Source organism: Ranitomeya variabilis, chromosome 5 (assembly GCF_051348905.1).
Source record: "Ranitomeya variabilis isolate aRanVar5 chromosome 5, aRanVar5.hap1, whole genome shotgun sequence".
Lineage (NCBI taxonomy): Eukaryota > Metazoa > Chordata > Amphibia > Anura > Dendrobatidae > Ranitomeya > Ranitomeya variabilis.
In genome coordinates, this window is record NC_135236.1 from 12,525,641 (window position 1) to 12,552,577 (window position 26,937).

Consider the following 26,937-nt stretch of genomic DNA (forward strand, 5'->3'; position numbering starts at 1 on the left):
TACGTTTGTCTTTTCTTCTTACCTCACCGTTATTATTTGTTGGGGGCTTGTATTTTATCTTTGGGGTCCCTTCACTGGAGGCAAGTGAGGTCTTATTTTCTCTGAAAGGGTTAGTTAGTTCTCCGGCTGGTGCGAGACGTCTAGAATCAACGTAGGTACGTTCCCTGGCTACTGTTAGTTGTGTGCTAGGATCAGATATTCGGTCAGCCTAGTTACCACCTCCCTATGAGCTAGTTTTTGTGCTAGCAGGCTTAGTTTGTTCATTTGAGATCCTCTACCACTAGGATCACAACAGCTTTCATAGTATTTGGCAACATCCTGATATCCTGTCTGGCTTGCACTTAACGGACAGTAAGACAATGACCCAAACACTCCTCTAGATATTGTTAGAGCTATGTGACCAAAAAGAGACCAAAATAGAGAATGTGCAATGTGCATTTTAAAATTAGAACAAGGTTACTAGTACTCTACAAAAATACCCATAATTACATATAGCACATGCATGCCCTTACATACAGTACATGTATACAGTCACGGCCAAAAGTGTTGGCACCCTTGAAAATGTTACATGAAGGAAGATATCGGGAGATTAGTTCAGAGATATATGGAGGAGACAGGTTATGGATGGCTTTGTAGGTCAGTATTAGTAATTTGAACTGGATACGCTGAGGGAATGGGAGCCAGTGAAGAGATTTGCAGAGAGGGGAAGCAGAGGAGTAGCAAGGAGAGAGATTAATTAGAGTTAAGGATGGACTGGAGAGGTGCAAGGGTGTTAGCAGGGAGGCCACAGAAAAGGATGTTGCAGTAGTCAAGGCGGGAGATGATGAGGGCATGCACAAGCATTTTAGTAGATTAACGGTTGAGGAAAGGATGGAATCTGGAGATATTTTTGAGCTGTAGGTGACAGGAGGAGGAAAGACGACAGGATTAGATTGCAGTTTGAAGGACAGGGCAGAGGCAAGGGTTACTCCGAGGCAGTGGACTTCTGGTACGGGGTAAAGCGTGATGTCGCTAATTGCGATAGATAGCTCAGGTAAGGAAGATCTATGAGATGGAGGAAAGATGATGAGTTCAGATTTGTCCACATTGAGGAAGCGAGAGGAGAAGGAGGATATGGCTGATAGACACTCCGGGATTCTGGACAGCAGAGAGGTGACGTCTGGGCCAGAGAGGTAGATCTGAGTGTCATCAGCATAAAGATGGTACTAGAATCCATGGGACTTTATGAATTGTCCCAGGCCAAGTGTATAGATTCAGAAGAGTAAGGGTCCTAGAACAGAGCCTTGGGGGACTCCGACAGAGAGAGGGTGGGATGAGCAGTTAGTGTGGGAGTTGGAGATGCTGAATGTGCGGTTGATGAGGTATGAGGAGATCCAGGATAGGGCGATGTCTTTTATGCCAAAGGGGGAGAGCATCTGTAGTAGGAGGCTAGGAGGCAGTGGTCAACTGTGTCAAAAGCAGAGGACAAGTCTAGAAGGAGGAGTACAGCGTATTATCCCTTAGCTTTAGTTGTAAGTAGGTCGTTATTAATTTTGGTCAGGGCTGTCTCAGTTGAGTGATAGGGCAGAAACCAGATTGTAAATTGTCAAAGAGTAAGTTAGATGAGAGGTGGGCGGAAAGTTCAGCGTGGACGTGCTGCTCCAGGAGTTTGGAAGCGAATGGAAGCAGCGATATTGGGTGATAGCTGGACATAACGGTTGGATCAAGGGTTGGCTTTTTAAGGATAGGCATGATTGTGGCATTTTTGAACGCAGAAGGAAAAGTGCTAGAAGATAGTGATAGGTTGAATAGGTGGGTTAGGGATGGGATAAGAGTGGTGGTGATGTTGGGGAGGAGGTGGGATGGGGTCGAGCGCACAGGTGGTGAGGTGCGATTTGGAGAGGAGACAGTTACGCCCCAAATACTTATTTTCCACCATCATTTGTAAAATCTATCTTGCCAAATCAGCCAAGGTGATTTTCTGGATTTGTTTTCTCATTGTGACTCTCATAGTTGTGGTCTACCTATGATGTCAGTTGCAGGCCTCTCTCATCTTTTTAAGTGGGAGAACTTGCACAATTGGTAGCTGACTAAATACTTTTTCCCCTCATTGTATACTTACATACAGTGCATATTGTACATGTACACACGTGTATAAACACACTGTAGGGATTCACTCGCTCAGGTGCATAGGAGGAAACAGGAGGCACATTCTCTTCAGTGTTCATGTAGGTTTATTCACACCATAAACCAGCAAGGCAGCAACAAAAAGGAAAACAGTCTGTATATCAGGCCAACACAGCATAAACATCCATAGAAGAGCTCTGCTCTTCTCAGGCCTGACGGGACACAAGCTGTGCTATGTCCAGCACGCAGGCCCAGTCCTGGGGCCTTAACACACTATGGAGGCTTTCTCCTCCACACACACAGACTCCTGTCTGTAGTGTCCCGCCTGGACACAGGGATCTCTGTCCACACTCACAGATTCCCAAACACTCACCAGCATGTGCCAAACACACCTCCATTATGTAGCCTGAAACCACACCCAGGTACCTGTCACATGATTAGACATGTGGTTCTGACATCACCACAGGTCCTGAAACAAACATAGGCTACGTTCACATTTGCGTTGTGCGCCGCAGCGTCGGCGCCGCAGCGCACAACGCAAACAAAAACGCAGCAAAACGCATGCACAACGCTGCGTTTTGCGCCGCATGCGTCATTTTTTTCATTGAATTTGGACGCAGCAAAAATGCAACTTGCTGCGTCCTCTGCGCCCCGACGCGGGCGCCGCAGCGACGCATGCGGCGCAAAACGCAAGTGCGCCGCATGTCCATGCGCCCCCATGTTAAATATAGGGGCGCATGACGCATGCGGCGCCGCTGCGGCGCCCGACGCTGCGGCGCTGGCCGCAAATGTGAACGTAGCCCTTGATAGGCATGGTTATGCCCCTTACCCAGGGGTGAGGTATATGGGTAGCCAGACCCTCCCATCTCTCACAGCTACCCGTAACCCGGACCCAAATATACCAAACAATGCCTTATTACTTTATGTGCATTAAAGAAAACACTCCAGGTTACATCACAGCGACAAGCCTTCTCTGTGATACATACCTCCCGTCGACTATCCAACCTTTAGCCATGCTACATACCTCCCCCCTCTGCCTAAATCCGTGAGGCTTGGCACTTGTCCTAAACCGACTAGAGACCCCTCTCAGTCATCCTTGACAGCCACACCGTCTGTCTAAGTCAGGGCCTGTTATTGAACCCTTTCGTCGGCATTTGTCATCCCTTTCCGTCACATCCTTTGATAACGATGACCCCGTGTCATCTCGTCTGCTACAGGATCTGCCGCTTAAGCCACTGAGCCCTGAGCTAACTGAGGAGTCACTATTTCTAGCTCTTCCATCTGACCACCTTTGGTTCTCTCTCGGTCGTTGATCTCTCCTATTGTCTTCCTTCGGAGAGCAGCTCTTCTCTTTACGTCTATATCCTCTGTTAACTTCAGCTTGAGGACTTCCAGGCTTTAGAGCAACTCTTCGCCTCTCTGGCAGCTGTTTATTAACTTGCAGTCTCTCAAGTCTCAGCTGTTCTACCTCCCTTAGGTATGCCATGCGATATTCCAGGAGCATGCGGATATTCCTAAGACTCTCTCTGGATCCGGCAACCAGGAACGGAACCATCCCATCTTCACCCATGGCCTGGACCTCTTCATCAGCTGGTATCCTCAGTCTCTTCAGACCGGATTTATCCATCATCTCCTGCATCACTCTCCCAAGTTTCCCAATGACTTTCGCCACCAGAACTTTGGGTACTTGGACTGTGTCTTCTACTAAGCCTAGCCGACTAAGAGCCTTCCTTTCACGCTCCAAACGTCGAACGGCTTCATCATTCTTCAAAATGATTTTCTGCTTTGTACAGAGGCAGTGTAGGTGCATATCCCTCAGGACAGCCACCCGCTTCACTGTGACTTCCATAGTCGACAGTATCACCAACTGTTTAGTCTCTGGTGCCCAGTGCACACTACATGCTTCCACTGCTTTTCTGAAGGCCTCATGCACACCTTCACCGGTACAGGCTTCTTGCACCTCTTCGGGTACATCAATGTTATGACCCCAATGGCGAGGGTCTCAGAGAAACAAGTAAGTCTGCGACGTACAAAAATCCAGCTCATAGGGCAGTGGTAACTGGGTTGACCATATATCTACTCCTAACGCCAACACTAGCAGTAGCCGGGGAACATGCCTACGTTGGTCGCTAGATGTCTCACGCCAGCCGGAGGACTAACTACCCCTAGAAGAGGAAAACAAAGACCTCTCTTGCCTCCAGAGAATAGACCCCAAAAGTAGGATAGTAGCCCCCCACAAATAATAACGGTGAGGTAAGAGGAAATGACAAACACAGAGATGAACTAGATTTTAGCAAAGAGAGGCCCACTTTACTAATAGCAGAATGTAGTAAGATAACTTATATGGTCAACAAAAACCCTATCAAAATCCACGCTGGAGATTCAAGAACCCCCGAACCGTCTAACGGCCCGGGGGGAGAACACCAGCTACCCTAGAGCTTCCAGCAAGGTCAGGAAACAGATAATATGCAAGCTGGACAAAAATGCAAACAAAAACAAATAGCAAAAAGCAAGAAAGCAGACTTAGCTTAATCAAGCAGGAACCAGGATCAGTAGACAAGAGCACTACAGATTAGCTCTGATATCAACGTTGCCAGGCATTGAACTGAAGGTCCAGGGAGCTTATATAGCAACACCCCTGACCTAACGACCCAGGTGAGCATACAAGGGATGAATGACATACCCAGAGTCAAATCACTAGTAGCCACTAGAGGGAGCCAAAAGGTAAATTCACAACAGTACCCCCCCCTTAGTGAGGGGTCACCGAACCCTCACCAAGACCACCAGGGCGATCAGGATGAGCGGCGTGAAAGGCACGAACTAAATCGGCCGCATGCACATCAGAGGCGACCACCCAGGAATTATCCTCCTGACCATATCCCTTCCACTTGACCACGTACTGAAGCCTCCGCCTGGAGAGACGAGAATCTAAGATCTTCTCCACCATGTACTCCAACTCGCCCTCAACCAACACCGGAGCAGGAGGCTCAGCAGAAGGAACCACAGGCACAACGTACCGCCGCAACAAGGACCTATGAAATACGTTGTGGATGGCAAACGACACCGGAAGATCCAAGCGAAAGGATACAGGATTAATGATTTCCAATATCTTGTAAGGACCAATGAAGCGAGGCTTAAATTTGGGAGAGGAGACCTTCATAGGAACAAATCGAGAAGACAGCCATACCAAATCCCCAACGCGAAGTCGGGGACCCACACCGCGGCGGCGGTTGGCAAAACGCTGAGCCTTCTCCTGTGACAACTTCAAGTTGTCCACCACATGCCCCCAGATCCGCTGCAACCTATCCACCACGGAATCCACCCCAACCTGAAAAGGAAGTGAGATGTCAGGCTGGCACAAAACAGGCGCCGAAGTAAACCGGCGTTTTAACTCCTGGAAAGCCTCCACGGCAGCAGGAGCCCAGTTAGCTACATCAGAGCCTTTCTTGGTCATATCCGTCAGCGGTTTAACAACACTAGAGAAATTTGCGATAAAACGACGGTAGAAGTTAGCAAAACCCAAGAACTTCTGAAGACTCTTAACTGACGAGGGTTGAGTCCAATCATGAATAGCTCGGACCTTGACTGGATCCATCTCCACAGCAGAAGGGGAAAAAATGAACCCCAAAAAGGGAACCTTCTGTACACCAAAGAGACACTTTGAGCCTTTTACAAACAAAGAATTTTCACGCAGAATCTCAAAAACCATCCTGACCTGCTCCACATGCGAGTCCCAATCATCAGAAAAAAACAGAATATCATCCAGATAAACAATCAAAAATTTATCCAGATACTTCCGGAAAATGTCATGCATGAAGGACTGAAAAACTGAAGGTGCATTAGAGAGACCGAATGGCATCACCAAGTACTCAAAATGACCTTCGGGCGTATTGAATGCGGTTTTCCATTCATCGCCCTGCCTAATGCGCACAAGGTTGTACGCACCACGAAGGTCTATCTTGGTGAACCACTTGGCACCTTTAATCCGGGCAAACAAATCTGACAACAGCGGCAAAGGATACTGAAATTTGACAGTGATCTTATTTAAAAGCCGATAGTCAATACAAGGCCTCAAAGATCCGTCCTTTTTGGCCACAAAAAAGAATCCCGCACCAAGAGGGGAAGAAGAAGGACGGATATGCCCCTTCTCAAGAGACTCCTTGATATATGAACGCATCGCGGTATGTTCAGGTACCGACAGATTAAACAGTCTCCCCTTAGGAAACTTACTGCCAGGAATCAAATCTATTGCACAGTCACATTCCCTATGAGGAGGCAGTGCACTGGACTTAGACTCGCTGAAGACATCCTGATAATCAGACAAATACACCGGAACTTCCGAAGGCGTAGAAGAAGCAATAGACAAGGGCAGGGAATCTCCATGAATTCCATGGCAGCCCCAACTTGACACTGACATAGCCTTCCAGTCCAAGACTGGATTATGGGTCTGTAACCATGGCAACCCCAAAACAACCAAATCATGCATTTTATGCAGAACAAGAAAACGTATTACCTCCCGATGTTCGGGAGTCATGCACATGGTAACCTGTGTCCAAAACTGCGGTTTATTTTTTGCCAATGGCGTAGAATCAATACCCCTAAGAGGGATAGGATTTTCCAATGGCTCAAGAACAAATCCGCAGCGCTTGGCAAATGACAGATCCATAAGGCTCAGGGCAGCACCCGAGTCCACAAACGCCATGACAGGATACGATGACAGTGAGCAAATCAAAGTTACAGATAGAATAAATTTAGGTTGCAAATTACCAATGGCGACCGGACTAACAACCTTAGTAAGACGTTTAGAGCATGCTGAGATAACATGTGTAGAATCACCACAGTAGTAACACAAGCCATTCTGGCGTCTATGAATTTTCCGCTCATTTCTAGTCAGGATTCTATCACATTGCATTAAATCAGGTGTCTGTTCAGACAACACCATGAGGGAATTAGCGGTTTTGCGCTCCCGCAACCGCCGGTCGATTTGAATAGCCAGGGACATAGAATCATTCAGACCTGTGGGAATGGGAAAACCCACCATCACATTCTTAATGGCTTCAGAAAGGCCATTTCTAAAATTAGCAGCCAATGCACACTCGTTCCACTGGGTCAGCACGGACCATTTCCGAAATTTTTGGCAATACACTTCAGCCTCGTCCTGGCCCTGAGACATAGCCAGCAAGGCCTTTTCTGCCTGAATCTCAAGATTAGGTTCCTCATAAAGCAAACCGAGCGCCAGAAAAAACGCATCAATGTCAGCCAATGCCGGATCTCCTGGCGCCAGCGAGAAGGCCCAATCCTGAGGGTCGCCCCATAAAAAAGAAATAACAATTTTTACTTGCTGAGCGGAGTCTCCAGATGAACAGGGTTTCAGGGACAAAAACAATTTACAATTATTCCTGAAATTTCTAAATTTAAATCGGTCTCCGGAAAACGGTTCAGGAATCGGTATCTTAGGTTCTGACATAGGACTTCTGATAACATAATCTTGTATGCCCTGCACACGAGCAGCAAGCTGGTCCACACTTGTAATCAAGGTCTGGACATTCATGTCTGCAGCAAACACAAGCCACTCAGAGGTAAAGGGGAAAAGAAAAAAAAATGAGAGAGGGAAAAAAAAACTCAGAACTTTCTTTCTTATAATCCCGCTTCTGCAATGCATTTAACATTTAATCAAGGCCTGGCAAACTGTTATGACCCCAATGGCGAGGGTCTCAGAGAAACAAGTAAGTCTGCGACGTACAAAAATCCAGCTCATAGGGCAGTGGTAACTGGGTTGACCATATATCTACTCCTAACGCCAACACTAGCAGTAGCCGGGGAACATGCCTACGTTGGTCGCTAGATGTCTCGCGCCAGCCGGAGGACTAACTACCCCTAGAAGAGGAAAACAAAGACCTCTCTTGCCTCCAGAGAATAGACCCCAAAAGTAGGATAGTAGCCCCCCACAAATAATAACGGTGAGGTAAGAGGAAATGACAAACACAGAGATGAACTAGATTTTAGCAAAGAGAGGCCCACTTTACTAATAGCGGAATGTAGTAAGATAACTTATATGGTCAACAAAAACCCTATCAAAATCCACGCTGGAGATTCAAGAACCCCCGAACCGTCTAACGGCCCGGGGGGAGAACACCAGCTACCCTAGAGCTTCCAGCAAGGTCAGGAAACAGATAATATGCAAGCTGGACAAAAATGCAAACAAAAACAAATAGCAAAAAGCAAGAAAGCAGACTTAGCTTAATCAAGCAGGAACCAGGATCAGTAGACAAGAGCACTACAGATTAGCTCTGATATCAACGTTGCCAGGCATTGAACTGAAGGTCCAGGGAGCTTATATAGCAACACCCCTGACCTAACGACCCAGGTGAGCATACAAGGGATGAATGACATACCCAGAGTCAAATCACTAGTAGCCACTAGAGGGAGCCAAAAGGTAAATTCACAACACATCAATCACGGTCTTGAAGTGCGGGGTCTCACTCTCTTCATAGACAGACAGCTCCCTTTTTGCCTCTGTCCTTTCCACCAAGACGTCTGTCACGACCGGGTGACTGTCTTGTTCCGCTTTTAGCACGAACTCTTCCCCAGTCTTTTCTTCTGCTAGAGCCTTCGCCAAGATGGCATTGGCAACTCCTCTACCAGGCAGCGACGCTCCTCCTCTCTCTGGAAAAGCTCCTGCTGATGCTTTTCTTGAGCCACTCTGAGCACGTCCATATCTTTCAATCTGGCCCTATTCATGGTTTGACATGCTGATAGGTGACCTCTGAGCTCAGAGACTTCCTTCTCCAGCTTATCCACTCTGTGCTCAATCTACAGTCTCAGGACCCTTTCTTGCTCGACTGTCTCTTTAAGCAGCTCTATCTCATGGTCCTGCTCTCTTTTGGCTAGCACATGTCGCACCACCAGTTACTTAATTAAACTTTCAGATGGGGGCTCTTGCCCACCTACACTCTGCCTCTTCAGAGTTGTTTCTGCATCCACCTCTATGGTCTCTTCTGGGCTCTTGGTAACTTCAGAGTTCTCCATCTCTTCAACATCAGGTACTCTGGAGCCTTCATACTGATCCACTTCATTCTTTCCGGGCATTGCAGATGTGGGTCTACTACAGGTCTGTTCTAACCCCAGCCCGTCACTAACTACCTCAGTGCTAGGGTTTTTCAGAGATAAAGTGACCTCCTCATCAAGGACAATAACGTCATCTGCACCTGACCCTGTCTCTTCCTCATCATTTTTCTTCTCAGAGGGTGTAACCTGTCCCACCTTTCTGAGGCCCCCGCGACGAGATGAAGATCTGGGATTTTTACTCGGCTCCTCCTTACTGCACTCCTTTCCCCTTGCGCTCGAGACACAGTCTGGATAGGAGTCACCCCCTCTCACCCTGTCATCCTGGAACAGCAAGTCCCCACTTAAACAGGTGTCAGACCCACAATTTCTTCCAGTCATCCGTAACTCTGGACTATTGACATTAGGTGGAGCTACTTTCTCTTTACACATCCCATTAATAGGAATGCCCACAACCTGCTGCTGTAGTGGGGCTTCAATATGACCATTCTGTCTCTCCTCTGAACAACCCCACACTGCGTCAACTTCCCAAATGTCTTCAAACATCACAAAGTCCCGGTCCCTCTCAAATGGGTAGAACAAGTCTGGTGTTATACAGCCATCTTGGCACTTTACATTTTTGGACATATCAATGATCACTCTGTCCACAGTATAGTCAACAGTGACCCCATGAATGCAGCGAACATTGACCTTTTTCTCGGTTAGACAGAGAACGAGAGAAGTTCCCGTCAGAGTCACCTGACTCTTTGACTCCAGCATTCCAGCATTCCAGATACTCCTTCACGGTGTAACATAACAGTACACACCTGTGGGCTGTCATCAAATGGGAAGTCTATGCCGCACTCGGAATAAAAAAACACAAACATTGTTGTTCCCCTTTTGAAAGCTCCACCCCTTTTTGGGTCACCACCCCCTTGTGGGCCATTTTCTCCTTTAGGGCCACCACCCCTTTTAGGGACTCCACCCCCTTGTGGGCAACTACCCCCTTTTGAGACGCAGCCCCTTTTTGGCCAACCATAATTATTTGGGCACTGCTCTGTTTTTGGGACTCCACCCCCTTTTAGGGACACCACCCCACTCTGGGGTACACCCTGTGGACTTCCCACAGCACTCTCAGGCCCCAGTTCTCCCAGCACACCAACGTGAATCTGGCCCTTTAAGAGTCCGCACACTCTAAACCAGCAATATCTTTTTTTTTTCTCTCTTTGCTGCAACCGTGCTGCACAGCTCAACCGCAAACTTCGTGGACCCGCCGATCCACAGCAAGCCGCTTGTCACCTTCGTGGACCCGCCGGTCCACAGCAAGCCGCTTGTCACCTTCGTGACCCCGCCGAGCCACAGCAAACTTCGTGACCTCACCGAGCCACAGCAAGCTGACTCTCAGGAAAAAAAAAACTTAGTCTCTCACTGACCCCGGTCAGAACACCACAGACTCCGGTCTGTTACGCACCCGGCTTTACACACAGCCCAAACATAGTTTTTCAATGACCCCGGTCAGTACAATACACGGTTTTCAGACCATTACCCGTTTCTCAACTTCACGGGTTTCTGGAAACCCCTCAGCCTCAGAGATGCCCAGATGCACTGTCTCTGTTTTTTTCCACTCTGACCCCAGTCAGTACACACGGACACCTGTCCATTACCTGTTGGTGCCGGCCACAAAGGTTCCCGGATCCCTCTACTCCTCAGAGGTATCCCAAAACAGCAGTTTCTCACTGAGCCCGGTCAGTACTGTATTACTCACGGTTGTCAAGACCTTCCACTCTTCTTGGCTCAGCCCAGCCAGCGCTGCAACATGTGCTCCTGGATCTTTGCCCGCATCCGAAACACCAATTGTAGGGATTCACTCGCTCAGGTGCATAGGAGGAAACAGGAGGCACATTCTCTTCAGCGTTCATGTAGGTTTATTCACTCCATAAACCAGCAAGGCAGCAACAAAAAGGAAAACAGTCTGTATATCAGGCCGACATAGCATAAAAGTCCATAGAAGAGCTCTGCTCTTCTCAGGCCTGATGGCACACAAGCTGTGCTATGTCCAGCACGCAGGCCCAGTCCTGGGGCCTTAACACACTGTGGAGGCTTTCTCCTCCACACACACAGACTCCTGTCTGTAGTGTTCCGCCTGGACACAGGGATCTCTGTCCACACTCACAGATTCCCAAACACTCACCAGCATGTGCCAAACACACCTCCATTATGTAGCCTGAAACCACACCCAGGTACCTGTCACATGATTAGACATGTGGTTCTGACATCACCACAGGTCCTGAAACAAACATAGATAGGCATGGTTATGCCCCTTACCCAGGGGTGAGGTATATGGGTAGCCAGACCCTCCCATCTCTCACAGCTACCCGTAACCCGGACCCAAATATACCAAACAATGCCTTATTACTTTATGTGCATTAAAGAAAACACTCCGGGTTACATCACAGCGACAAGCCTTCTCTGTGATACATACCTCTTGTCGACTATCCAACCTTTAGCCACGCTACAACACATACAGACAGACATATACATACCATTACATAGATGTGTATGTTTTCCTGCATTTTACTTGTTTTTACCAGTCAGATGATTAACAACTCATCTCAACATTCACTGACTTTTTTTTTTCTTTCCCTCTAACTTTTCCACTTGCTGGCACCTTTGCTCCTTTTCACCTTCTTTTTTTCCTCCCTACTCATTTCTGCTCTCTTTCTTCGTCTTTTTCTTCTCTATTTTTATTTCTTTGTCTTTCTCCTTCTCTCTCTTTTCCTTTTCCTTTCCCTCTTTCTTCCTTTCTCCATGTTAACTCTTATTTTGTACCTCTCTTCCTTTCTTTGACTTTGTCATCCCCTATATTTTTCTCTTTTTCCCATCCTTACATTCTCCATTCCCTCCTTCCATTTTTCCAACCCCTCTTAACTCTTTTTCTACCTTTCTTACATCTTTTCACATCACATTTTCTATCTTTTGCCTTCTCTGTTTTACCTTTTATATCTCGTCTCTTTTTATATATCACTAATTTTCTTACCTCTTTCACTCTCTCATTTCTTCGTTTCTTTCTTTTTTTTTCCTTTTTCTCTTTCATTGCTCTAATTTTCTTGTACCTTTTTTTCTTTCTTGCCTCTTCACCTTTCTTTCTCTCTCACCTCTTTTACTATTTCTCTTTTTCTATCTATTTCCTTATACTTTATCCTTTTCTTTCTTTATCTTTCCCTCTCTTTTTGTCCTACCTGTATTTTCTTCATTTACCTTACAGACATCTCCATTTACTAAACCCATCAGAAGTTGTGCGGTGGTCGGTAATGGCGGCATCTTGAGGAACAGCTCTTGTGGCGTTAACATTGACCAAGCAGATTTTGTATTTCGGTAAGAATGAAGTGAAAATAATATTCGAGAACATCATGCTGAAAAGTATCAGATCCTCCACTGGTCACTGGTAACTCAGTTCACAAATACCCATCCAAAACGTCTTACTTTTTATATTTAATAGTCAGACAGACAAGACCTACAGCACATACAATACATCATCAACTAATACCATTAGCCACATGGGCGGTAATAACATCTTTGCGTAGGCAGAAGAACCCATCTATAGCCCTACTCTAGACTTAACCTTTTGGGCGTTTTACCAATTTTATTGACTGCAGAATAGAGGACTGTTGAACGTGACTCCAAGGAACGTTTACATTAAGATCTGACTATCATCTATTACCCTAATTCAGGAAGGCCCATTTTAGAGTTTTAATTTCCTCAATATTTATTTTTCAGGCTGAATTTTCCTCCACTGAATTGGACCCAAGATGTCGGGACCAAGACGAACCTTGTCACTGCAAACCCAAGCATCCTAATAAATAAGTAAGGCCATGGAATGAGTGGACAAATCTAAGATGATATGCAAAAACGCGTCTATAAAAGACATATTTCCATCTTGTAACGTACAGATTTTTTTCTAGAACATTCTAGACGATTATGATTATTGGGATGCAATATCTGGAAGACCACCATAACTTGATAATGAAGGTTGAAACTAAGTCATAGTTTCGTAATAGTTTTTAACATAGACATCGATCCATCAAGGAAAGGAAAGGAAGGAAAAACCACATGAAGCAGACACTAAATGCCTCATATCAGGGAAAAATTCTGTTCCAACTCCACATGGGGCAATCAGACAAGTTTCCTTGATTATTGCCCCATCACAAAATCTAGTGATCATAACCTGTAATATTATGTTTTTTTTAAAAAAAGTATCATCCAGATTTTTTTGAGAATTGAAGAGCAGCTCTATTCACTACTTTTGATCCTGGTTGCTGTTGCAAGATTACTGCTGAGCGGGAAAAACTTAGAAGGGGAAATAGTGTGACACCAGCAGTGTGGCCCCTTCATGCTCAGGATCATTTGGGTACCCAGAGGTCTAACCTCCACTGATCATAAAGCAATAGAATGGAAATACCCATTCAAGATAAAAGAGGTCAAAGCATCTGACTAAGAGACCATCATAGAAGACCCCATGAGCACTGCTGGTATTATGTTGCATGTTTGTCCTTCATATATGCTATAAAACCTTAGAGAATAATAGCAAGAACAGTTAGTTACTTATGGAAAACAGATCACAGAGGTGCTTTTTGTACTGTCTTTGTGCATATATAACCTGGGACTTGCAGTAAGCAGTTGGTTAATAGCAGAAATGTATGCATTCAGGTCATTTGCAGAAGGCAAATGGTTAAAAGCAAAGATGTATACAACAGGAACTACATTGTAGAAAGTCCGCTTTGAATAGCATCTGATGGCAAAGAGGAAATGATATCTGGTGAGTTGTCACAATAGTAATTGAATGCAGAGACAAATATAATCTGATATCTTGCTTGTACGGAGTAAGGTGTGAATAATACCTGAGATGTCGCGGCTGTCACAACAGTACTTGAATACAATTCTAACAGCTCTTCGCGAACAAGTAGATAACTCACCGGAAATCATTGGCATTCAATATTTATAAAAGTCACTCATCCCCAATGGTCGCATGTCACCTGCATTTCATTGCTTGCTCATCCACAACTGGTCTCTGAACTTCCTGCTTAACCCCTTTACCCCCAAAGGTGGTTTGCACGTTACTGACCGGGCCAATTTTTACAATTCTGATCACTGTCCCTTTATGAGGTAATAACTCCGGAACGCTTCAATGGATCTTGTTAATTCTGAGGCTCTTTTCTCATGACATATTGTACTTCATGTTAGTGGTAAAATTTCTTTGATATAGCTTGTATTTATTTGTATAAAAAATTGAAATTTGGCGAAAATTTTCCAATTTTCAAACTTTTAATTTTTATGCCCTTAAAACTGTAACATACTAACATAGTTACATAGTTATTAAGGTTGAAGGAAGCCTTTAAGTCCATCTAGTTCAACCCATAGCCTAACATGCCCTAACATGTTGATCCAGAGGAAGGCAAAAAAAATCCATGTGGCAAAGAGTAAGCTCCACCATGGGGAAAAAAATTTCTTCCCGACTCCACATACGGCAATCAGACTAGTTCCCTGGATCAACGCCTTATCAAGGAATCTAGTGTATATACCCTGTAACATTATTCTTTTCCAGAAAGGCATCCAGTCCCCTCTTAAATTTAAGTAATGAATCACTCATTACAACACCATATGGCAGAGAGTTCCATAGTCTCACTGCTCTTACAGTAAAGAATCCGCGTCTGTTATGATGCTTAAACCTTCTTTCCTCCAGACGTAGAGGATGCCCCCTTGTCACTGTCTCAGGTCTATGAGTAAAAAGATCATCAGAAAGGTCTTTGTACTGTCCCCTCATATATTTATACATTAACATAAGATCACCCCTTAGTCTTCGTTTTTCCAAACTAAATAGCCCCAAGTGTAATAACCTATCTTGGTATTGCAGACCCCCCAATCCTCTAATAACCTTGGTCGCTCTTCTCTGCACCCGCTCCAGTTCAGCTATGTCTTTCTTATACACCGGAGACCAGAACTGTGCACAGTATTCTAAGTGTGGTCGCACTAGTGACTTGTATAGAGGTAAAATTATGTTCTCCTCATGAGCATCTATGCCTCTTTTACTGCATCCCATTATTTTATTTGCCTTTGTAGCAGCTGCCTGACACTGGCCACTGAATATGAGTTTGTCATCCACCCATACACCCAGGTCTTTTTCATTGTCGGGTTTGCCCAGAGTTCTAGAATTAAGCACATAGTTATACATCTTATTACTTCTATCCAAGTGCATGACCTTACATTTATCCCCATTAAAGCTCATTTGCCATTTATCAGCCCAAGCTTCTAGTTTACATAAATCATCCTGTAATATAAAATTGTCCTCCTCTGTATTGATTACCCTGCAGAGTTTAGTGTCATCTGAAAATATTGAAATTCTACTCTGAATGCCCCCTACAAGGTCATTAATAAATATGTTAAAAAGAAGAGGGCCCAGTACTGACCCCTGTGGTACCCCACTGCTAACCGCGACCCAGTCCGAGTGTGCTCCATTAATAACCACCCTTTGTTTCCTATCCCTGAGCCAGCTCTCAACCCACTTACACATATTTTCCCCTATCCCCATTATTCTCATTTTATGTATCAACCTTTTGTGTGACACTGTATCAAAAGCTTTTGAAAAGTCCATATACACTACATCTACTGGGTTCTCTTGGTCCAGTCCGGAACTTACCTCTTCATAGAAGCTGATCAGGGTAGTCTGACATGAACGGTCCCTAGTAAACCCGTGCTGATACTGGGTCATAAGGTTATTCCTCTTCAGATACTCCAGTATAGCATCCCTTAGAATGCCCTCCAGGATTTTACCCACAGTAGAGGTTAAACTTACTGGCCTATAATTTCCGAGTTCAGTTTTTGCCCCTTTTTTGAATATTGGCACCACATTTGCTATACGCCAGTCCTGTGGTACAGACCCTGTTATTATGGACTCTTTAAAGATTAAAAATAATGGTCTATCAATGACTGTACTTAGTTCCTGCAGTACTCGGGGGTGGATCCCATCCGGGCCCGGAGATTTGTCAATTTTAGTTATTTTTAGCCGCCGCTGTACTTCCTGCTGGGTTAAGCAGGTGACATTTAATGGGGAATTTTTATCACTAGTCATATTGTTGCCATGGGATTTTCCTTTGTAAATACTGATGAAAAAAAGTCATTTAGCATATTGGCTTTTTCCTCATCCTCATCCACCATTTCACCCAGACTATTTTTAAGGGGGCCAACACTATCCTTTTTTAGTTTCTTACTATTTATGTAGTTAAAGATTATTTTGGGATTATTTTTACTCTCTCTGGCAATGAGTCTCTCTGTCTCAATCTTTGCTGCCTTGTTTTGCTTTTTACAGAATTTATGTAATTTTCTGTATTTATTTAATGCCTCCTCACTACTTACTTCCTTTAATTCTCTAAATGCTTTCTTTTTGTCACTTATTGCGCCCCTTACAGCTCTATTTAGCCATATTGGTTTCCTCCTATTTCTAGTACCGTATATACTCGAGTATAAGCCGACCCCCCTAGTTTTGCCACAAAAAACTGTGAAAACTTATTGACTCGAGTATAAGCCTAGGGTAGGAAATGCAGCAGCTACCGGTAAATTTCAAAAATGAAAATACATATATAAATGCGCCATACAATTCATTATTGCCCCATAGATGCTCCATATAAAACTGTGCCACATTTAATGCTGCTGCTGTAATAAAAAAAAAGGGACATACTCACCTCTCTTGCTGCCCGCTGCTCCTCGGCGTCCCGTCTCTTTGCAGTGACTGTTCAGGCAGAGGGCGGCACGCACACTAATACGTCATTGCGCCCTCTGACCTCAACAGTCACAGCAAGAGGATGGGAAGACAGAGCAGCGCCCGGCGGGTGGAACGAGGGAAGGTAAATATGAAATACTTACCTGCTCCGGTGCGGTCCCTGGCTCCTTCTCCCGGACAGATGGTCTCCGGGCACGGCAGCTTCTAACTCTGTCAGCGGTCACTAGTACCTCTCATTACAAGGAAAAATTTGGGCTGAAAATCTCGGCTTATAATCGAGTATACATGGTATGTTTATTCCCATACGGTATATACTGTGCACAGGTCCTATCCAGGATGCTAATAAACGTCTCCCATTTTCTTTCGGAAATATGTCACACAAAATAGTTATTAGATAACATTTCCCTCATGTCTACTTTATATCAGCACAATTTTGGAGCCAACATTTTTTTTCGTTAGGAAGTTATAAGGGTTAAAAGTTAACTAGCGATTTCTCATTTTTACAACAAAATTTACAAAACCATTTTTGTAAGGGACCACCTCACACTTGAAGTGACTTTGAGGGGTCTATATGGCAGAAAATAACTAAAAGTGACACCATTCTAAAAACTGCACCCCTCAAGCTGATTAAAGCCGCATTAAAGAAGTTTATTAACCCTTCAGGTGCTTCACAGGAACAAAAGCAACGCTGAAGGAAAAAATGAAGATTTAACTTTTTAGTCACAAAAATTATATTTTAGCCACTATTTTTTTATTTTCTCAAGGGTAAAAGGAGAAAATGCACCAGAAAAATTGTTGTCCAATTTGTCCTGAGTACGATGATACCCCATATGTGGGGGGAAACCACTGTTTGGGCGCACGTCAGGGCTCGAAAGGGAAGGAGATCTGTTTGACGTTTTCAAACTAAAATTGGCTGGAATTAAGATCTGACGCCATGTTGCGTTTGGAAAGCCCCTGATGCGCCTAAACAGTGGAAACCCCCCACAAGTGACCCCATTTTAGAAACTAGACCCGTTAAGGAACTTAGCTAGATGTGTGGTGAGCACTTTGAACTCCAAAATACTTCACAGAAGTTTATAACAACCGGGCGTGAAAGTAAAAAATCATATTTTTTCCACAAACATGATCGTTTAGTCCCCCATATTTTATTTTCCAAGGGTAAAAGGAGTAATTGGACCCCAAAAGTTGCTGTCCAAGTTGTCCTGAGTATGCTGATACTCTATATGTGGGGGGAACCATTGTTTGGGCGCACAGCAGGGTTTGGAAGGGAAGGAGCGCCATTTGACTTTTTTAAACTAAAACTGGCTGGAATTGAGATTGGACGCCACATCCGGGCGTGAAAATAAAAAATCATATTTTTCCACAAAAATGATCTTTTAGTCCCCAATTTTAAATTTTACCAAGGGTACTAGGAGAAATTGGAAACAAAAGTTGTTTTCCAATTTGTCCGGAGTATGCTGGTAGCCCAAATATGGGAGAAAACTACTATTTGGACACACGTTGGGGCTCTGAAGGGAAATAGTGACGTTTTGGAATGCAGACTTTGATGGAATGGTCTGTGGGCATCATGTTCCGTTTGCAGAGCCCCTGATGTGCCTAAACAGTAAATAAAACATCAAAGTGACATCATTTTGGAAACTAGACCCCCAAGGAACTTATCTAGATGTGCCCCCTTTTTGGAATTAATTTACTGTTTCCTGTAAAGTAAATTAGTAGTGCATGGAGGTGTGGTACTATTTGAAGCAAACATTCATACACAGGCCAGGTTTTTTGGGGCAGGTGTCTCATTGATAAATGTTTTCCTTGCATATTCCCCTTTTGTAACGCACTCGGCACCTTTTTTTGCACCTTACCTATTTTTCCAGTTTGCGGGACCTTCCCTGGGAAATACTGACCTGGTACGATACGAGGACCTTCAGTTCCGAAAGTACTGGGGCCCGCTCCTTCCTGAGTGCCAAATATCAGGGCCTTAACTACTACCTCCTGGAACTGAAGGTACGACCTATCAGTGTGGCGTTCACATTGTGACAGCAGGAAAGCATTGAGCATTGCCATCTGTATGATGTGCACGGACAGCTTTTAGTACCACACACTGGCCTTTCTCAAAGCACTGTACAGTTCGAGGAGTTGATCAGAGAGATCAACGCCCCCCATGTTTTGGTTGTTCCCCAGTACTCAGTCCAGTTTGCAGACCTGTACAGATGTACCTTGTACAGTGCTGAGGGCGCTGCCATAACCATGTGTGCTGGTCAAGAGAAGGTCATCCCTCTTGTACTTGACCACCAGCAGGTGGTCACTACATTGGGCTGTGCTGTCACCCCTTATGAGCATCTGCCCAAGTAGTTTTCAGGAGGTCTCTCTGATTTTTGTGGACAGTACCGCAGGCTGCGGTACCTTATGCAGAGAGGGATTTGAAGAGTAGGATGCTGGAATAAAAGTTATCGGTGTAGAGGTGATAACCTTTATCCAGCAGTGGGTGCACCAAATCCCACACAATTTTCCCACTCACTCCCAGGACAGGAGGACACTTAGGGTGTTCAATCCTGTGTCCTTCCCTTCGTATACTCTAAAACTGTGGATGGACCCTGAGGTACTCTCACACAGCTTATAGAGTTTGATTCCATAACTGACCCTCTTGCTGGGCAGGTACTGATGGAATTCAAGTCTTCCCTTAAAATGAACCAAGGACTCATTCACGCAGATATCCCTTTGGGGCATGTACACTTCAGCAGACTTTTTGCTGAAGTGTTCGATGACCGGCCGAACTTTGAACAGACAGTCAAAGTTGCGGTCATCTTGTGGGGGACACTGTGCATTATCGGTAGAATGCAGGAATTTGTGGATGGCCTCAAAATGCGTCCGGGCATTGACCATTCGGAACACTGGAGTGTTGAATAAAATTTCAACACTCCAATATTGCCGAATTTCTGGCTTCTTCAGGATCCCCATATGAAGAATTAGGCCCAAAATTGCATAATTTCAACTGCGTCTACAGGAGTCCAATTAGAATATGATGAACCGGGGTTTTGTTCCAAAAATTGATGAGCATACAAATTAGTTTGCTCCATCATGAGGTTAACAAATTCCTCAGAGAAAAAGGCTTTGAAAAAGTCTATTTCTGCGAGGCCGATGGTGTCAAACTTGATTCCTGATTCTGCCACAAAATCGGAAATCAGTGGCTAGTAATTTTCGGGGGGCGAGGTCCATACGGGGTCTGAAGAGGGATGCGCTGATTCATTTTCAGGAGTGGGCGCTGCCTCATCTTTTGTCCTAGGACATCTGCGTGGTGGTTCCGCAGAACCCGAGGAGGAAGATGAGGAGGATGAAGAATCTGAAAAGTATACAAATGTGGGATCCTCCACTAAAAAGTGCTCTTGGGACTAACATGACGGGCGGGACATTTTTTTGTGAATATGGTGCTTTGTGTGTACTTTATTTACTATGTGTATGTGTGGGGTGGTAGTGATTGGTGCAAACTATTATAAAAAAAAAAAAAAAGCTAAAAAAAAGCAAATAGGGAGAAAAAAAGTGTCTGAAAAGAAAAGTCTAAAACAGCAGGCACGAGCTCTGATAAGTGAACTGCGTCACATATCAAAATTCGGCGGCTGCAGGATATGCACACGTAGGTGGCCCAAAGGGGATAAAAAAAGGTAAACGGCAGGCACGAGCTTTGATAAGTGGACTGCAGCACTAATCAAAGTTTGACGGCTGCGAGATGTGTGTACGGAGTTGGCGCAAAGAGGGCTGAGAAAAAAGTGAGCACGAGTGTTTGTTGAACTGCACCATGAATCAACGCTCAGCAGCTGCTAAATGTATGCACAGAGGTGGCACAAAGGGGGTGGAGGGGGTAAAAAAAGGGGGAAGGGGATGAGGGGATTGGGGTGGATGAAGAGAGATCAAGCAGGGATCAACACTTACGGTTGTAGTCTCCCTTCTTTCTTCTGCCTTCTGTCTTTCAGCAGGAATTGTGGTGCTACAGGCTTCTGTAGCAGCACAAGACCCAGTACAGGAGGAGATTTGGCAGTCCGACCCCTCTGCAGGAATCTTCCGCTAGTGTGAGGATTCGTGCAGAGCAGTCAGACAGGTCACACACAGGGCAGAGACAGGTCACAGAGCGGTCATACTGCTGCTGTGACCTGTCATTGGTGGGATCACAGCAGCAATGGTGGGATCACAGCAGGATCGATGTGGTACCCGATACCGGGTCCAGTATTAACAGGAGGATATCACGGTGGCGGTGACCAGATCCATGGCCCTGGGCGCCAATGTTAATGGAAACGTCCTTAAAGGAGTTTTAAATAAAGTTTGTGTTTGTGACGCCACCTGTGGTATTCGGTCAGTGGGGACTGACGCTGCTTAAAGGGGTCTTCTGGGGTGATGTTATGACAGCTGAGATGGTATAACTTCCCACAGGGGATGTATGTCCCAAGGGCTCCCGGTGTATAGATGAGAATGGTGAGTGGTGCAGTAAAGAACGAGGACACAGGTTTGCAGTCTCTTTACCTGGTTTACTGAAGACTTCAGGCATCCACAGTCCAGGGCAACAGATCACAGGTACAGGCAGGGTTCGGCCAGCTTGGAAGCAAATTCAGAGTCCCCTTTACCAGGTATGGTTAAAAGCCTAGCTCATAGCGCGGTGGTGTTGTAGTTCCTTACTGCCTATGGCTTCTGATATGGTCCTCACAGTTCTCTCTGTCCTCCATATAGGTGGGACACAAACCCGTATGGCAGGTGACTCAAGCCTTTTTACAGGGTCTGTATCATGACCCGGGCTCTATGTGCCACTGTACCTCCTGGGTATTAGGGCAGACAGGTGACGTGTAGTTCAGCTGTCCTGCCGTTTTCTGCTTTAAGTCTTAGAGTCCCTCACAACCTCAGTCTTCCAGCTACTGGTAATCTGCCCTTCACAGGGAGATAGGTCATTTGCAGCTGTTCTCCAAAAAAGGGACTCTCCTGTGCTTCGCTCTCCTGCACATTCACTAAACAATAGTCATCCTTTCGTATTCTTTCTCTTTCTCCAGGAGCTTTAGCAACTCTGGCTACATGGCTCCTTCAGTCCTTCCGACACTCATTGTCTTACTGCTCTCTTCTCTGTCCTCTGACAGACTGGCTGACTTCCTTTCCCTCCAGACCAGAATATAGGGAAGTTCCCCTTAATCAGGGTTCAGAGCTCCCCCTACTGGCCAGGATTGCGAAAATGTTATGTGTATTGTGGTTGTCTGATAATAGAGATCCTTCATCGCTTCCAAGCATGACATCACTCTCCCTGTGAGGAAAGCAACGCCTCTGTGACAACCAGGACCCTGGGGCGTCACACATCGATAGCGCAAATCAGCAGCTGAAGGCCATATTAGGCCTGTCCTAGGCACCTGCCTAAGATCGGTGCTATTACAGCACCCATCCAGGCAGGTACCGGCAGGGCACAGCACAGTAACACCACTGCTGTGCCCTGAGATTGACGAGATTTATGTGATCATCGATCATGCAAATCTAAGCAGTTTTGGCCAATGACTGGCGTTGCCAAGCACCGGCCTAGGATTGAGTACATCGGTACTCGATCCTAGCCTGCAACATCACTGTGTTTCAGCCAATCTGATTGGCTGATGCAATGATAAATGTTGTGATTGGCTGCTCAGAATTGAACAGCCAATCACAGCGATCGGAAGGGAGGATGCAGCCCGGGATGCTGACAACATCTCCCTACAGGTAAGATGGCGTCGGAATTTTAATGCGATCACTGCAACTTAATAATAATAATAATAATAATAATAATAATAATTTTATTCATATAGCGCCAACATATTCCGCAGAGCTTTACAACTTAATTTGCAGTGTCACATTAAAAGGCATGACAAACTATTCCGTCCATGGGAATTAAGTCCCAGGTCACATGGACGGAATAGTACATCGGATGGCAGAGAGGGGTTAAGTGATAATTTTCATTGCTTGAAAAAAGGGTAATTCAAAGTGCTTCCATAAAAACTGACTGAGCTTGACAAACACTTAAACAAAAGCAGAATCCCTATCCCATCAGGAAGAAATCATTGTATTCTTCAGTATGGTCTTTTGGAATCTAAAATGGTTGGCTTGGCATTAATGTCTGCTGGCTGAGCGTGTATGTCCGGAAAGGGGCTCTAGTTCTTGATATAAGAATATGAAAATAACTGTGTAAAGACGGAAAAGAATATTGCTATATCTCCATACACTTGCTTGGGCTGATAAAGTCTGTGTACCATATCCTACGTGCCAAGGAAGTGCCATCAAGTCACTTTCCAATGGTCAAGAATTCTAGATATTGGATTAGAGTAGCGAGCTGAATATTCATCCCAGGTTAATTGAAGCTTAACTACATATCTATGAAAAAACATATAAAATGAAAGGTATAACCACAGTTTCCACAATGCGTGGATAGCGTGATGATGCGGGAACCACATTGGCTCTTTGTCTGATGGCGTTTCCCTCTCATTTCCATCTAGTGTTTACATATGGGCCGATAAGATCAGAATAAAGAGATTTCCTTACTCCCATTCATGGAACCTGTTACATTTTTTTTCCTTTGTTGCTTTGATGTTCATTTTAATGAGACATTAACACAACTTCTGGTCATCCTTATATATTATTTCTAAACACTCTTTTTCGGTGATTACTTTGTATCTCCGTTCATACTGTACCCACGCACACAAATGATACACCATTTGAAAGGTAAACTTGCCCCTTTCAGTGAGAAAATAGCCAAACAAACCACACATCCATGATGTGATCACAAAATACTCTTTTAAGATTAATTTTCATAAACCTGCAGTAAGGAAAAATGACCTGCAGGTGGCACCACACTACCCCAAAGCACACTACCACAAAGCTGCTTACAGACATCACAAACAAATCCTAACATTTGCCTTGGGGGCTTTCCAGCTTGCAGAACTCCTTGTCCAGACGATTTCAGGCACATTGGAGGACTGCACACTTCACTGCAGGTGAGTCACATATACAAACACATTTGTAAAGATGCACTGCCTATTCAATTGCACACTTGCTCTGTTTATACACCACCGACACACACAAATGATACACCATTTCAAAGGTCAAATTACCAGCAGGTGACATTTGCCTTGGGGTCTTTCCAGCTTGCCGAAGTGCATGCCCAGCCTATTTAAGGCAAATTCAAGGATTGCACACTTCACTGCAGGTGATTCACATATGCAAACACATTTGTAAACATGCACTGCTTTTTCAATGATTACTTCGCTCCACAAACACAAATAATACTCCATTTGAAAAGTAAACGTGCCCCCTTCAGCAAGAAAAGACACAAACAAACCACACATTCCCAATTTGATCAATAAATACAGTTTAAACATTCATTTTCAGAAACCTGCAGAAAAAAAACAATAACCTACAGGTGGCACCACAGCCTCAAGACATTTTTTTAGCCTCTACTTTTCAAACCAATTTATTGCATTATTAATCTACATACATAAATACCTCTCTGTGTTCATCATCTCATTAAATACATTGACATTTGACCAGCTTGATTTTCCTAAAATTGCCTGGGCCCCCGACAACCAATGTGCGAAAATTTTGCACGGGCCAACTAGTAGTTAATATGTTGTGAAAACAATAAAAATGAGCAAATATGTGAAAAATTGTAATTCTTACGATTCTGGATACTTTGCAATTCACTTTCAACCTATGTAACTATCGATACACGTAAATGCACAATTAGTGGAGAAAGGTTGAACTTGATGGAGCAAGGTCTTTTTTTCAACCAATGTAAATTTGCTGTCATCATATTATTAATTTGTACAGGATGTGGAAATGGGTAAAATTAAAAATAAATAGCTCCCTGCTTTACATGTTCCTCCACTACTACTATCTTTCTGAATTCCTGTGAAGCTCCCTCCGGCCTTTTCTCAACACTTCCATGGCATATGAAGTTAACCTCATCCATCTTCACACTTTCCTGGGATTTTCAGCATTGATTAGGCCTCTGACATCATAATGTATTGACCAATGCCTAATCAGCCCCTCAAGCAATTGTGATGACTTGTTTTATGACTTCAGCATTTTGGTCAGCCCTATAAACCCTAGAAAAGAGTAAAGATGAAAGAAAAGAATATCGTATGCCATGGAGAGGAAGAGAAAAAGCTTGTAAGAGCAGCATGAAGGACCAGATGGGAAGCTGTCATGGAAAAGTAGATGAGTAGAATTTTTTGTATTGACATTAATATTTAATATGCTCTGGGGTGTGGAGAAACCCAAGGGCTTAATAAGACACATTTGATTTGGGTTGAATACACTTGAAGGAAATGGGCACATTTGAGTGAACTGTTGACTTTTAAATTTCTCTTATCTTTAGTAAACAATCACAATATGCAATTTTTGAGTAATTCTAAAAGTAAATTCTCTGTCAACAGGTATGGAAGCCTCAGGGAGCAAAGGAAACCCTTCATCAACATGGTAAAGGCCTACGGCTCCGCATTTATCATCTTGCCGGCCTTCTCATTCGGAATGAATACTGAAGTCTCTCTCCGCACGCTCTATTCCTTGGAAGACTTTGACATGAATAACCGGGTGGTTTTCTTTAATCCTCAATATCTCCAAAATCTTACATCTTACTGGAAAGGCATTGGGCTTATGTTCCGCCGTATGTCCTCAGGTCTCATGTTGGCCAGTGCAGCCTTCGAGGTTTGTGAAAAGGTAACACTCTATGGTTTCTGGCCATTTTCTGAAGATTTTGAAGGTACCCCGATTCCTCACCACTACTATGACAATGTGCCTCCTAAACGCGGCTTCCACTCTATGTCCGATGAGTTTTATCAGTACTTGACCATGCACAGTCGAGGAGCTCTGAAGCTCCAACTAGGGCAATGCTAAGAAGCAACACAATTAATGTAATTGGTGAGGCTAATATTTTGGAATTTTGAGGGAACATGGAAATGTTATTTTTTTAATCTAAGAAGACCAAGAAAATTCACACAAGGAAGAAAGAAGTTAGGGATCCTAAAGCCATCAAGCACAGAGAGTGGAACCAGTGCTATGGACAATGGTAATAATTTCACATAGGGGTGCAGTCAACCTTGAGCATTGGGAATCGTTGAGCCCTGATAATAGTTGAGCCCATTGCATAGCTTGATAAGGAACCGACCAGTCGGATCTTTCAGAAAAAGAAAAGCCCTTTCTTATCGCCTTTGTGATTTTGTGCCATTTTTGACCAATCAGGTGGCTGTTGACCAGAAATACTATTCATTGCTGTGAAGTCAATTAATAGAATTTTAGTAATATTTATTTTTATATTTATGTTCTTTTAAACTATCTGGCTCTGATTTTATCCATGACTTGCACTTTTAGAAATATGTACAATAATAAAAACAATGCAACAAAAATCATTTCATCAATGGAAAAAATTGCATTTGTGGTCTGTTTTATAGTGTTTTTAGTTGTGTATCACTGTTACTGAGGATAAAAATACTGGGAGCGATTCATGAAGGTGCTGATGCCAGAAATTCGTTGTAAACACCTGAATAAGCAGCAACATTTGTGCACTAGTCAGTTGTAAGCTTGTCTTTTACCCACCAATTCCGGTGAGCTGCTTGGTGTAGCATGGGCAGGTCATAGGTGGGACAGGTGTGGTGACATTCATTTATCAAATTCATCTTCAATTACCCCACTGACTTCAAAAATAGCGTACATTTCTGGTGATGGCGAAGGCCGGGTATCAGTCGCACCTGGTTCATTGGGCGGCATACAGCACTTAATAAATCAGGTCAATAAAGTTCAGTATTATGCAATCGCCTACAATTAATGTGAAATTTGAAAACATGGAAACTCTTGTCACACATGATGTATGAAAGGATAAAACATCATTGTGTTTTCTAATGGAGAACTTTATACCAGAAAAGTAGTTTGGGATTTCTTTTGAAGTAAATGTTAGTTTCTATAATGTAAAATGTTCTCAAATATTGGGGTTGCATGAGCCCGTCCATACACCCCATTATTGTGAACAGGCTCAGAAT

At 44.2% G+C, this 26,937-nt stretch overlaps 1 protein-coding gene across 1 annotated transcript in view; it reads left to right on the plus strand.

Annotated features, from left to right (window-relative positions):
- Positions 1-26,316, plus strand: part of LOC143774201 (alpha-N-acetylneuraminide alpha-2,8-sialyltransferase-like) — a 132,520-nt gene extending 106,204 nt beyond the window's left edge. Inside the window, exons 5-7 of the mRNA XM_077261575.1 lie at positions 12,416-12,525; positions 12,928-13,014; positions 25,339-26,316. Coding sequence (XP_077117690.1) covers positions 12,416-12,525; positions 12,928-13,014; positions 25,339-25,798 — 657 coding nt within the window. The 3' untranslated portion in view covers positions 25,799-26,316. The remainder of the gene's footprint in view (positions 1-12,415; positions 12,526-12,927; positions 13,015-25,338) is intronic.
- The last annotated feature ends 621 nt before the right edge of the window (positions 26,317-26,937 follow it).